Source organism: Tachysurus fulvidraco, chromosome 1 (genome assembly GCF_022655615.1).
Source record: "Tachysurus fulvidraco isolate hzauxx_2018 chromosome 1, HZAU_PFXX_2.0, whole genome shotgun sequence".
Lineage (NCBI taxonomy): Eukaryota > Metazoa > Chordata > Actinopteri > Siluriformes > Bagridae > Tachysurus > Tachysurus fulvidraco.
In genome coordinates, this window is record NC_062518.1 from 7,196,878 (window position 1) to 7,210,064 (window position 13,187).

General features: G+C 38.5%; 1 protein-coding gene across 2 annotated transcripts in view; it reads right to left on the bottom strand.

Annotated features, from left to right (window-relative positions):
- Positions 1-1,780: 1,780 nt before the first annotated feature.
- smad3a (SMAD family member 3a) overlaps positions 1,781-13,187 on the bottom strand; it is a 35,806-nt gene continuing 24,399 nt past the window's right edge. For both annotated transcript variants that reach the window (XM_047817459.1, XM_047817449.1), the window contains 6 exons: positions 13,103-13,177; positions 12,819-12,869; positions 12,017-12,229; positions 11,235-11,372; positions 10,171-10,315; positions 1,781-6,066 (listed from right to left, as the gene is read on the bottom strand). In XM_047817459.1, the coding sequence (XP_047673415.1) occupies positions 5,943-6,066; positions 10,171-10,315; positions 11,235-11,372; positions 12,017-12,229; positions 12,819-12,869; positions 13,103-13,177 (746 nt within the window). In that variant the 3' untranslated portion in view covers positions 1,781-5,942. The remainder of the gene's footprint in view (positions 6,067-10,170; positions 10,316-11,234; positions 11,373-12,016; positions 12,230-12,818; positions 12,870-13,102; positions 13,178-13,187) is intronic.

The window sequence follows — 13,187 nt, forward strand, 5'->3', positions numbered from 1 at the left end:
AAATGATTTTATGCTATTTGAGTTAATACGTTGTTAGTTAAAAATTAAAAGATTGTTCAGAAAAGATTACTGTTTGAATTTTTTTTTAAAATGAACAATTTAGGGTAGACAGTTTTTCAGAAATAGATATGTAGCTTGGGAACCGACTGTTTAGACACATCTAAACCACAATAGAGGATCAGTCTCAGATTTACATAATGAATTCTTAACTAGTCTTAATTAATTTAAGTAATTAAACCTTTGTATTAAAAGATAAATAATAAAAAGTTATTAGGAAAAAAGAAAAAGTCTTGTCATTTAAAAACCCTCTAATATATCAGCACATTTTTAGTGTCACCGTTAATATCTGTAATTAAAACATGACGAATCATAGTAAAATTTGACTATTTTGACAAATTGACTAGACGAACTAAACAAATCGTTGGAGGCATTTTAGATTACAAAGTCTTGCCTCTAATTAAATGTAATACACTTCTGAACACTATACTGGCTTGACCTTTAACCTTACAGGAAGCTGAATTGCTGCCTGTGCCTATCCTGGGAAAGTTTTATCATGAATCTTGTCTTTTCCAGCTTTAGGGTATAAATGCTATCTGACAAAATCAACCCAGATCCTATATTCATTGTGTAATGCTTCAGTGCAGACAGATTAGTGAATTTGAAGATATGTCTCATGAAGGGACGATTTATCCATTTGAATAAACAAGTTGAGATGTAGTCACATAAGTGGCCGATTAAAGCATGACATGAATCATCTAAGTACACGTCTGTAGCGATGAGGAGAGAGTGAACGCTCAACCTGTGTGCCATTATTATATCACTGGAGTGTGTGAGAGCAATAGATTAGCAGGTTCGGCTCACCCTGCCCCAAGGGTTTCCTGAACAAAGACTCCTGTCATTTTTTAAAAGAAAGCAGTGTCTATACAGTCTGGTATGGGGCCGTAGCTGTGGGGTTTTCTTACACGTAACCAAGCAATACAGACACACAGCAGGGGAGCCAGACACCTGAACACACCAAGCTTAATGTTGTCATGTGTAACTGCCTGGAATTCAACCATTAGATATTCAAGTTCAGAGTCACAGTGAACCCTGATGAATCATGTGCTACATAAATCTGATATTCTCAGCTTTGGATTTCTCCGGAGTTCCCACCTAGCCCTGTCTCTTTTTATTTGATAACGGTACAGTTCAAATTTATGAGAGCCATGTCAGTGGAGAAAAGCCAGACAGGTTTAAATGATACGTGTTTTCACAAATACGAGCAAGAAAGCATTACAGAATGACATGAAGACATGAAACATGCTGAAACTTAAGGTGGATGGTCGACAATAGCAGACCGGGTTCCACCGTTTCGGTCAGCCAAGAATATGAAGCTCCATTGGGCACAAGGTCACTGAAACTGTGCAGTTTGTCGTTGACGTTTGCTTTGTATTCTTGGCCTGTATCTGGATGATCTCATGTGTTACATTACTGCTACATGATTGGCTGCTTGGATAATCGCATGAACGTGCAGATGTACAGGTGTACCTAACAAAGTGTCTGGTGTGTGTATATATTCGCTGTGTATCCAAACCTCAGCAACATCAACCATAATTACTCATGGCAGAAGATTAAGTTTCCACATAGCGACCTTTTTTGACGTATTCAAGGGGTTAAAAACATCACGGGTGTCAGACTTTGATCTTAAAAGAATAAGACTGCTGTCTGTCTTGAGACAAAAGCTTTCTCATATGTCTCTTCAGATCTAGCTAGTCAATGAAGAACCCGAATAACAATCTCGCAATTTGAGATATATCTTTTTTATTAAAAGTACATTAATAACAAATACAATGACATTTATTTTCGCACTTATATATATCTATATATATATATATATATATCTTTATAGAAAAAGAAAGACATTTAAAGCATAAGCACAGCTAAGCACAATGTCACAGAATGAGACCATTAAAACAATCAACATATTACAAGCACAATAATGCACACTACTTAAAGTTAAATCAACAATTTGCTGATAAACTTCAAATAAAATGGCTAAACTTTTCTCAAGGATGAAAAATCTTTCATTGTTGTTTACTAGGATTGTTAATCCATTCTCCTTGAATACAAATAGCAGGATAGAATTGCTATAAATAATCACAAATGATTACTGTTTATCATAACAATACATACTATTATTTAATATAGCATGAATGTCTAAAGCATGGAATAAAAATCAAACATGTAAAGTTTACTTTCTATATATGTTGCTGGGAAGTTGATTGTTAAAGATGTTTCCAAAATAAAACTCAAAAATCCTGCAATTAGATTAGATTAGATTAGATTAGAATGATACTTTATTCATCCCAATGGGAAAATTCAGCAATGCAAATTTCTCCAATAACAATCATTTTGAAATATTATTTACTAAAGATCTCACACGGTATGTGGGACACATGGCATGGGCCCATGTGATAAATAAACACACAAATGCCTAGGTGTACTACAAGAGTAATAACAACCTTTCATTTTAAACACACTCCCTCTACCCATCATCATTATCACAATGCTCTACAATGCATTTGAGCTTTAAATTTAAACTATGGTCTTCACATAAGAGATTTGTATAATTTGTGCACAGACTTTGCTCTAATATCTGAATCATCTCTTGAAATCTCGAAATTTGTCTAGATTTTACAGCCTTTGCTTAAAAGAAAAAAACAAAGCAAAACCACTATACGCATTCTCACAAATGTTTCCTTTTTACTGCCCTCTCCCTTGTTCTGTCGATAGTATAAAAATACATGGCTGTCCAAAAATAAATCTGGCAGCATTTTTTAACTCTCCCCACCCTGAAGAAACTGTTATCAAAATAGTACTTGGCAAGAAATTTTATCAAACTCTGAAAACATGCATGCTTTAATCTACAAGGCTACTGAATACAGTACTTACAAACTATTCGGGAATCATGAACCGATTAGTGCCAAGAGTAGAAAATTCATACAAAGGCAATCTCTAAACGAAGCTGTTTCAGGAGGAGTGTGAGTATACAGTACCTATACATGCATGCTTGTACATAACTGAAAGCTTGAACTGCTGCTTTTGTGACAGATCTTTACCAAAGCCACACACTTTTAACTTTGTTTGGTTGAAATAACTTTCAGAATATAAATAAATGTACCTGAGTATATACAAACATATACCAACAGATACACTTTCATTCATTTTGTTTCATATTGAATGTGTAAAAATCTTTTAATATAGAAATTATTTTTCAAAATGTTGTTACGGGGAGTGTGTGTGTGTGTGTGTGTGTGTGTGTGTGTGTGTGTGTGTGTGTGTGTGTTAAAATGCACTTCACAAAATAAAAAAATGTGTATATGCGATCGTCGGTGTTTGGAATTTGTCCTGTCTCTAAACCGACACAACAGCATTGGCGCAGTCTGTAATAGTTTAGAGTTTGTTGCTGTAGTTTCATAGGCTTACCGTAACTACTGGTGTGGTAGAATAAATACTGTCAAAGACTGACACAGCTACTGTTAAAACACTTCCAAATGTGTAAATTATAATTAAGCTTATGGAGTAATATATAACAGCACCTTGTAGGGCAAATAACTATATACTGAGGTGAGTTTGAGAGGAATCAACTCTATTTATCATGCATGTACAAAGCAACGAGAACCTATAGCTCAAATCTGAATAATAAGGAGGTGATTTGTCTTTCTGTACAAGTGACAAAAGAAGTGAAATCAAATTCAATCTATGTTGAAAGAGAAGCAATGTGAGCTTCTATACCAAGCTGTCAAATGACATCTGAGATGATTTTTAACCTAGTCAATGGAACTACAGTTTTATTTGTTGTCTACAAAACTCCCTGGGACTTGCTCTGAATTCCTGCTGCAAATATAGAACAGACTCGCACAATCTCAGAGCTTAAGCACGGATATCGGTTACACACACCTATCACACACAGGAAGGAGGGCTGAGTGTCAACTGTTCCTTACAGACGGGGATATCTGAACTCACCAGGAGCCTGGCCAGACACATACAGACACACAGCAGAGACAGCTGGCACACAGATTAAACAGCTCCCATAAGCACATCTTAAGAGAACACACACATGCACTGTGCGAGACTTGGCATGGCTCCATGTAGACAGATTAAAAACACTGATGTGAGGCTGTACCACAGGAGTAATAACAACCTTTCATCCGTCAGTAATCTACAGTGACACCCTTCCCCCTCCACCCACCATCATTCTGTTTGCTTAATGCCGCAAAAAATATGTTGCGGTGTGAATTCTTATAGCGATGCCGAGCCTAAATGGCTGTACAGTGTTCCAATAATGCTTAAGGGAAACTTTCAAAACCGCATCTTTATCAACTTTAGGTGAGGCGTATGTGAGATTTCCACAATAAACTTCCAGACATTCCTCTGTAATGTGAAAAAAAATCCCTTATAAAGGTCTAATAACCTTGGGAAAACCCTTAATATGAAATATTCTATTTATCTTTAATACGTGATTCTCCTTCTCTTTTACATTCACCTCAACCACAAGCAAATGTTTGCAAAGTCCACGTCACAGAGCGTCACTTCATCTGTGTTTTGACAGCCGATATCTGGTTACAGACCCAGTCGACTATTCTTGTCTTATTTACTACAGCATGTTCTGTAGCTATCGAACGTCTAACCAGAGTGTGAACTGATTGTGTGAAGAAATCACGGATGCTTGCGATGCTTTAAAAAGTTAAGACTGACTTCCCGTCCAATATAATATTGTGCTCTGATTAAAATATTATAATTTCGATGTCAATGATGAGTAAAGATGTCAAATCATGTTACAAGCATTAAAACAATTTTGATGCTATTTTCCCTTTTTTTTTGGCTATTTTCCATGGCCATGATGGGTGTTTCCAGATTAATAACCTTTTTTAAATATTTAGCTATATTAAACTTTTACACAAAATTCTATAATACCTTGCAATGCACAACAGTAATACAGTATAACAACTTGTTCCATGCTAAGAATGTAGATCTTGGGATGAGACAAACAATACATTCGCATACAAGCAATACATGTCAGGAGTCTAATAACTTAAACACTATCTGCCTTTTGAGTGAGGAGATTGTGCAACTGTTCCACCACGCACAACCGTTTACTTACCACAACACCTGTCGTTGGACCTGCATCAAAGGTGAGTTTTGAGTAAACAGGGTTTCGTTTTTTTACTCGCTTCAGTGAGACGTGCTGAAATTCTCATCTTTAGTAACCACACCTACGCTTCAGATGTGGTGAACAGACATTAGGTTGAAAAAATGCCTTTAACAATTAATGTTCGTTTCACTTTTGCATCGCAAGGCACTGAGGAATTATGGCTATAGATGGTGAGGGTTCCTTTTTTAAATGACTTGGTGAATGTGCTCAGTTCCACTTCTTGGAAAAAAAAAAAACCCAGTAAAGATGAAATCAAATGGCAAGCATGCAGCTGACAAAACGAAGCCTCTGACAGTTCTTAAAGAGCTCATGATCTCACATTAACATCTAGAATATACTACATAATGAGTTTTCTTCTGTTACTTTGTTCAAAGTAATTTAACCAAAATATAGACAAGTACAACTTTAACTAAAATGTATAAAAATCCATTAATATTTCACTGTACACTCAAAAACAACAATGGGAAATCTACAGTACACATGATCAACCAAACGAATTCAGTTCACTAAAATCCAAGAAGCTAAACGGGACGTCAGCGATAAACGATATGGACAAAGCAGAATTTGTATTGTTTAATACACGCTTCCTCTCTGAGATGAACGTGTGTGAAAGTGCTACTGAAAGTGGGTGGGTTTTGTAAAGCTCTAGTTTCCTATTGACTCATGGCTTTAAAGATCTCAGTTCCTATAGGAATATGTATCAGGTTTTGGTTTGGTTACATCCTGCAGCGTTAATAAGAGGATTTTCCTAGGACTCGCTGGAGCAGCGGATGGAGGGAGAGCCCATCTGGGTGAGAACCTTATCCAGCCACTGCAGGGGTCCGTTCAGGTGCAGCTCTATCCAGCAGGGGGTGCTGGTGACCGTCTGCCGCCTACAAAGCAGAGTGAGGGGCAGAGAGAGAGCGAGACAAAGAGGGAGGGAGGGAGAGAGAGAGAGAGAGAGAGAGAGAGGTGAGAAGAAATAGTGTTTCATTTTGTTTAAGAGCAGCTCTGACAGTAGTGCTGGCTACAACAGGTTTAAAATAATACGCTCAAATTAACAGGTTATTATTCTATAGCCTACACAGTGTATGTGGTTGACATGCCACATAACCTAAGCCTGATAATAAACAAATAATAAATGTTTGATTATAAATAAGGGGGCACGGTGGCTTAGTGGTTAGCACGTTTGCCTCACACCTCTAGGGTTGGGGGTTCGATTCCCACCTCCACCTTGTGTGTGTGGAAGTTTGCATGTTTCTCCCAGTGCCTCGGGGGTTTCCTCCGGGTACTCCGGTTTCCTCCCCCGGTCCAAAGACATGCATGGTAGGTTGATTGGCATCTCTGGAAAATTGTCCGTAGTGTGTGATTGCGTGAGTGAATGAGAGTGTGTGTGTGCCCTGTGATGGGTTGGCACTCCGTCCAGGGTGTATCCTGCCTTGATGCCCGATGACGCCTGAGATAGGCACAGGCTCCCCGTGACCCGAGTAGTTCGGATAAGCGGTAGAAAATGAATGAATGAATGATTATAAATAAATGTGTAAAGATGACTTTTTGGAGGGAGCCTCTAGTGTCGGCGCTTTAACAGTCAGAGGTAGAGCTGTTCTTTTACATTTTTATTCATAGGATTACAAACTGCATTCGTCCAAGATGTAGGTGAGGAAACAACTGTTTATAGCTGCAGTAATATAAGTGATAACAGGAGCCAACCTTCACTGACCTTCAACAACATTAAACATAACTATATACGGTTAAAACGTACGACATGCCGTAATTTAATAAATAAAAAATAATCTGCAGTGGTACAAGAAGAGTAAAAGAGTTATATGAGTTATATGAAATTCATCTTCAGGGTGGTAATGATAACGCTTCACAACATCCCGTCATGTTGCATCTTTTACTAATTACAGCTACTAATCTCTGATGATTTATTTTGGTAATAAATCAGCAGGTCATGACACACAGCTGAATGGCTGCAGCGACTCTAGTGTGTCTGGATTTGAGCTCAGTCGGTGTGTAAACGCTGCTCTACACGACTCCAGTCTCTCACAGGGACCACCATCATTGCCAAACACACTCTCCTAAATTCCACTCTGATTACACAACGGCCCAGTGTCTTTCTCTCCATTACACAGACACACAGACACACAGACACACACACTCTCTCTCTCTCTCTCTCTCTCTCTCTCTCTCTCTCTCTCTCTCTCTCTCTCTCTCTCTTCTGTGGGTCAGAGACCTTGACTCTATGCCTCACCTTACTACATTCTTATTCTGCTCTTCTCCTCAAAGTTACATTTTCTCTGTCTGGTTCACTCTCTTCCTCTCACATAATCATTGGCTCACGCTCTCACAACCCACACACAAACACACACAAAGTCCAAATCTGTCTAATTGCGGTTTCCGCTCTGTGTTCCTAATTGAGTTTAATAGCTGCTTTGACACTTCAGGAAATGTTGAAACAAAGGGCAGCTCCCTCACTCTTTTCTTCCAAGTGTCTCTCTTCAGACGCAGGCCGCTATTCTCTACAGCACACTTTAACTCCTTCATGTCGCTGAATGACTCTCAGCTTTGACATTCTGCCAGCTCCTCCACCACTATTGAAAATTCAGTGAAGATCAAAGCGAAGGAGAGGAAGTGCAGGGTGGAGTAGGGACAGTAAGCGGATGAAAAGGGAAAACACGATGAAAGATTAATTAAGAACGGGAGTGACAGATGAGACGAGGCTGTGATTTGAAGGGATTTATTGCCACAACTTCAGTTTAAGGTTTGTACTGCTTTGAATTATTCGATTCAACCTTTGAGCAGAATAAATGACTCACTGACTGCACTAATGGAGAGGAACATGCCAGCAAAAGTACTGCTGCAGGCACAGTGCTGTATGTGGAATTCAGTTTAATATGTGGTAAGGGTGAAGATCTGTTTAAGTATTCCAACATAAACAAGTCATGAATCATATTTCACATACTTATTCTTTTAAAATTAAAAGCTTTAGATTTGAGTTCCAGCGACTGACAGTTTCACAGCCTGCTCTCTGGGTAGGAAGGATGGCATTTTCATAGAAGGACAACTTAACAGCAACACCATGCACCTGCTCATTCATTTACTTTTTTAATTCAAAAATTAATGCAAAAGCTTTGAATTATTTTCACATAACACTGGACTTTTTTTTCTGAAAATCTCAAGAAAACTGCAGTTTCTGAACTACTCAAAAGTCAAAGTCACAGAGATCGCATTTTTCCCCAATTCTGATTGCTGGATTCTTCAAATGACCCTAAAGCTAAACACATGTTTGTATTTGGTGCCTTGCCTCGTTTTTCAGATCACACCGATGCAAAGGGAAATAAATAAGTTGTGCAAGGCAAAGCTAAGAGCTGCTACCAGGTTCTAATTAGCCTTGAATCAGTTTATAATGTGTTCCTTTAAGTTGCTCTTAAAGGTATGTAAAATTTAGGATTTTCACCCTCTCTGCAGACTTACCCTTTCCACGTACAAGAGCTCAAACAGACTGGATTTCCTGATGAGTGTTTTTATGCTGTTCCAAACCTCTTTCATAAAGTAGTATAGGGACTGGGACGTGACTCAAAATGAAAAATATAATTATCTGCTGCCATCACCACAGTGTTACGGGAATTAAAAACATTATTGTGATTGTCAGTTACATATTTATATGAACAAACCTCTACTCTTTTAACGAGAGTGTGTATTTTTGCTATGGCTAAATAGGAGCCAGATCAGCTGTGCTTTACTGAGATCTCACAGCACTGTAGGCGTCTGTTCACTGATGCCTTTGAGATACTAAATGCAGCACAGAGTTTAGCCAGTTAATGCTAGCTAACACAGGGTCTGATCAGATACATCTGTCTGTTATGGTCTGTGTTTGTTCTCGAATTTGAGGTAGCTACTTTGCTACTATTGATCTCTGCCATGGACTCACTCCAACTCAAAGACAAGGGCTGAGGTACCTCTTTCTGTGGAGTATTTAGTCGGGCACAAGGATCCTGGACATATCTGAGCTGGGTGTGCGTTTGGCAGCTCCTACCAATTCCAGCTCAACAGCTCAGCTGGGAATGGAAAAGAGAAGCAGATTTTCTGTTTTCCCGTAATTACTATTGCAGACGTTCTAGGACGCAGCAGCTCAGGTCCATCATATTTTATATCTATTTTTCTTTCCCAGAGTCAATAATGTTTTTCAGTTTTCAAGCACTCTACCTGTAAGAATGTGTTTGTTCAGAAAACGTATGTGTCAGTGAGTGAGAGAAAAGTAGAGAGAAAGAAAGTGAGGGGAAATGTCTACTTAAATACAGAAAGCTGTTTTAGAAACAGACTTTCTCTATTTTTACTCTTTCTTCCTTTCTCTTTTTTGCCTCTCATATGTCTTTATGGTGAATTTCCCAGTGGAAATCCTCAAATGGTTTCAATTATGGTCTTGGTTTCTCTCGTTCCAACAAAAGATTAGTCACGAGAAAAAGTGAGACACAAAGACAGAGTAGAAAGTGAGAGAGAGAGAGAGAGAGAGAGAGAGAGAGAGAGAGAGAGAGAGAGAGAGAGAGAGAGAGAGAGAGAGAGAGAGATATTGTGTGTGTGTGTGTGTGTGTGAGAGAGAGAGAGAGAGAGAGAGAGAGAGAGAGAGAGAGAGAGAGAGAGATACCAGGAAACTCTGACACTTCTCGGCGCAGTGTGTGTTTTCAGAGCTGTGTGACTTGCTAGCACAGACCTAACAGTTTACATGGCTGATATACTTATCTGGAGGTTTTTAGTGTTCATCCTGTGTTGATTCAGGTTAGTGAACTCCAAAACCACACCATGAAAAAACAAACAACTCAGACAGAAGGACAGACAGACAGACAGACAGACAGACAGACAGACAGACAGACAGACAGACAGCTTTTAGCACTTCTGACTAAACATTAACCAGACTTTGGTCATAATGGTGTCTCTTATTATAGCACAGTGTTGATGAAGAAGTAGGTGGCTCAGGTAAGGCAGCTTAGACTCACCTGTACTCAGCTCCCCAGCCCTTAACAAAACTCATGCGGATGGTGCACATGCGGGTCAGCTGATACACAGCCTCAAAGCCTTGGTTCACAGATTGGGCCAAAAGAGCAGCAAACTCTTGATTATTGAAGATCTTCAGATTACAGCCTGATGAAAGACACACAATAAATTACAGATACATATCAATACCTAGATATATTATGATGCATGTGTCATAATTCAGTATTTTTTTTGAGATTTGAATAATGTCAGTATACTGATTAGCTTCTTGAAGTGACTTCTGTGATACATGTCTGACATGTACAGGGTTGTATATACAGTACAGGGTTGCCCAGAGACTGCCGGGGTTACATTAAAAAACTGTAATTTTTTAAAGCATCAGTAAAGAAATTTATTTTTAAATGTTTCTCATGTTTATAACATTTTATCTATAAAAAAAATTCACATTAAAAAGACTAAGCTGCTTCCATTCAGTTTTTAATTATAACAAAAACTGATTACATTTAATAAAAAGATATCAAGATATCCATTATAGCATGTAAAAATGTATTACGAGTTAATTTATCACGATGCTGATATTACGATGATATTATTCTGCGGCCCTAATACTTACCAGCTGTAGCAGATTGGATAATTTTACTATTTGTTTCACTTTATCTCATCTTCCCGGACAAATATTTAATAACATAAACAATCCCTGAAGATAGCTGTTATTTATTTCAGCACAAATTAAATTCAAAATTTAAAATTTATTCATCGTCAAATAAACTTTGATATATATTTTTGTCAAACTGCCCATCCCTAAAGAATGGGAAACAAAAAGAACACACAGTTGTGATCTCAGGCCAAGAATAAATTCATATTGATTTAACTGTCCATACAGTTTACATTTTTATCCAACTAATGATGAAGAACAGGGGATGAGGAACAACTAGACCGATGTAACCATAAAAGAGAATGGCCCCCGATTTTTTCAAACTCGGATTAGTTATGTAATATGTAATATCTGAAGAATATGGTTGATAATCCAAAAGCACACGATAATCCAAAAGCACAGGTGTCTGACCTGGTGGGATCTTGCAGACGGTGGCAGGGTGCCAGCCATAGCGCTGGTTGCAGTTGGGACTCTGAACAAAGATAGCGCTGTCACTGAGACATTCAGCAAACACCTCACCTCCTATGTAGTATAAACGCACTCCCCGGCCTGTACACACACACACACACACACACACACACACACACACACACACACACACACACACACACATTTTTCTGATATATTCTAATACAGTATTTCAATATATTTTACTAATATATAAAAAAGATTACTAACATTTACATAGACTCAGATACTGTATGTCTGAGAGTGATTGTGCATTTTAACGTCACATTTTGTACATAAACTTAGGGGGAAAAGAAAAAATAAATCAGTCAGAATTAATTTCCACAACTGGATTTGGATTTGGATCTGGATCGGGAAGTGGAGTACTGTAGTCCAAAAATGTGGTGAGTAAAGATGAACGCTTTTTATCACTTATATTGCACAGACCCAGTCTCAGTGGGAAGAGTAAAAGTAAAAATATATATTTTCTAGCTAAATCAGATACCAGGCATTACACAGCAGGAGCAGTACTTATATAGTTAGAACATGCTCATCAAATAAACCACAAAAAGTGCTTCAGGCACTGCTTTTTCTAGACAATATGTCTAAACTGATCACAGCCTGGGGTAAATGTTGTTTAGATGTTTCCTGTCAAGAGAAGGTAAAACTTGTAAGTTTTATGTTTAATATCTTAACCATTTCTCATTTTTCTCTTTCTTGACTAAAGTATGGAAGCCAGTGTTTACCAATGTGTCTGCGTGTAAGCTCCACGGCAGCATTGCGGTTTATATTGGATAGCAGGCCCAGGCAGAAACGCTCCGAGTTGGATGGATCAGTAAACCCGTCTACTGTGAGAGAAGGCTGGGATGCGTGGAAGATTTCCCCCACCCGCTGGTTCAGCTCATAGTAGGATATGGAGCACCAGAACGCTGGCTCACAGTACGTCACAGGTTGCAGGTCTGACGGAGAGAAGAATCAAAAGTCAAACATATCAAGAAGACAAAATAGCTTGCAGAAAGAAATAGGTGGAGCTCAGAGACACCGCGATGCTAAAAGCGATGGTAGATTCCCAGAAATGGGGCAATGGAAACACCACCATTACTTGGGAAGAAAATTATTGCCTTACACCGCCAGCTTCATAAACACACCACAATTCCTGTAACTGCTTTAAAAAAGGAAAAAATAAAGAAAGAAATTAAAGAAAAAAAGGGCTTCAGGAAATGGGCTAGATGAACAAAACCCCTATGTGTAGCATATGGAAGTATGCTATTTATTATTCCAGCAGCAAGGAGGAAGACAAGCCGCAGGATCTTCACTTCAGATAATAAGCAACAGGATGCTGTCATGCATGTGAAGTGTGTGTGTTATGTTTGTCCAAGTGCTCTTACAGAGATCAGACCAGAGGGAAGACAAAAGGTTCATTCAGCCGTGGCTTCCTCATGGGACAGTGATCAGAGTGAAGAATTCATAACACGAGTATATAAACACTGACACATACAAATATGTACATACACTACAGTATAAACACTCCAGTATAAAAAGTCCTACCTAAGGTGCTCGGTGGTGGAGATAAAGAATTTGGTGAAAGGCTTGGAGATCCTACAAAAAAAGAAAAAGAAAACAACTGGTTAGAGATGAAGAGATTCCAATGAACTGACTAAGTATGATGGATTGCACTGACAAGCATGTCGAATCACAATGATTCTCATACTCTGAGCTCTAAAATATGACCTAATTTATGAGACAGGGTGAAATGCTACATGTGTGATTTTACTAGAGATATGTGTCTGGCATTCAGACTCGTCTCTGATGTGTCGATTATGATGACTTACCTGTGTCCATGCTAGGGTTCAGGGAATAGTCGCTGGTCTCCCCATCCTCACTCAGGTAACCTGGAGGAGGTGTTTCTGAAAAATA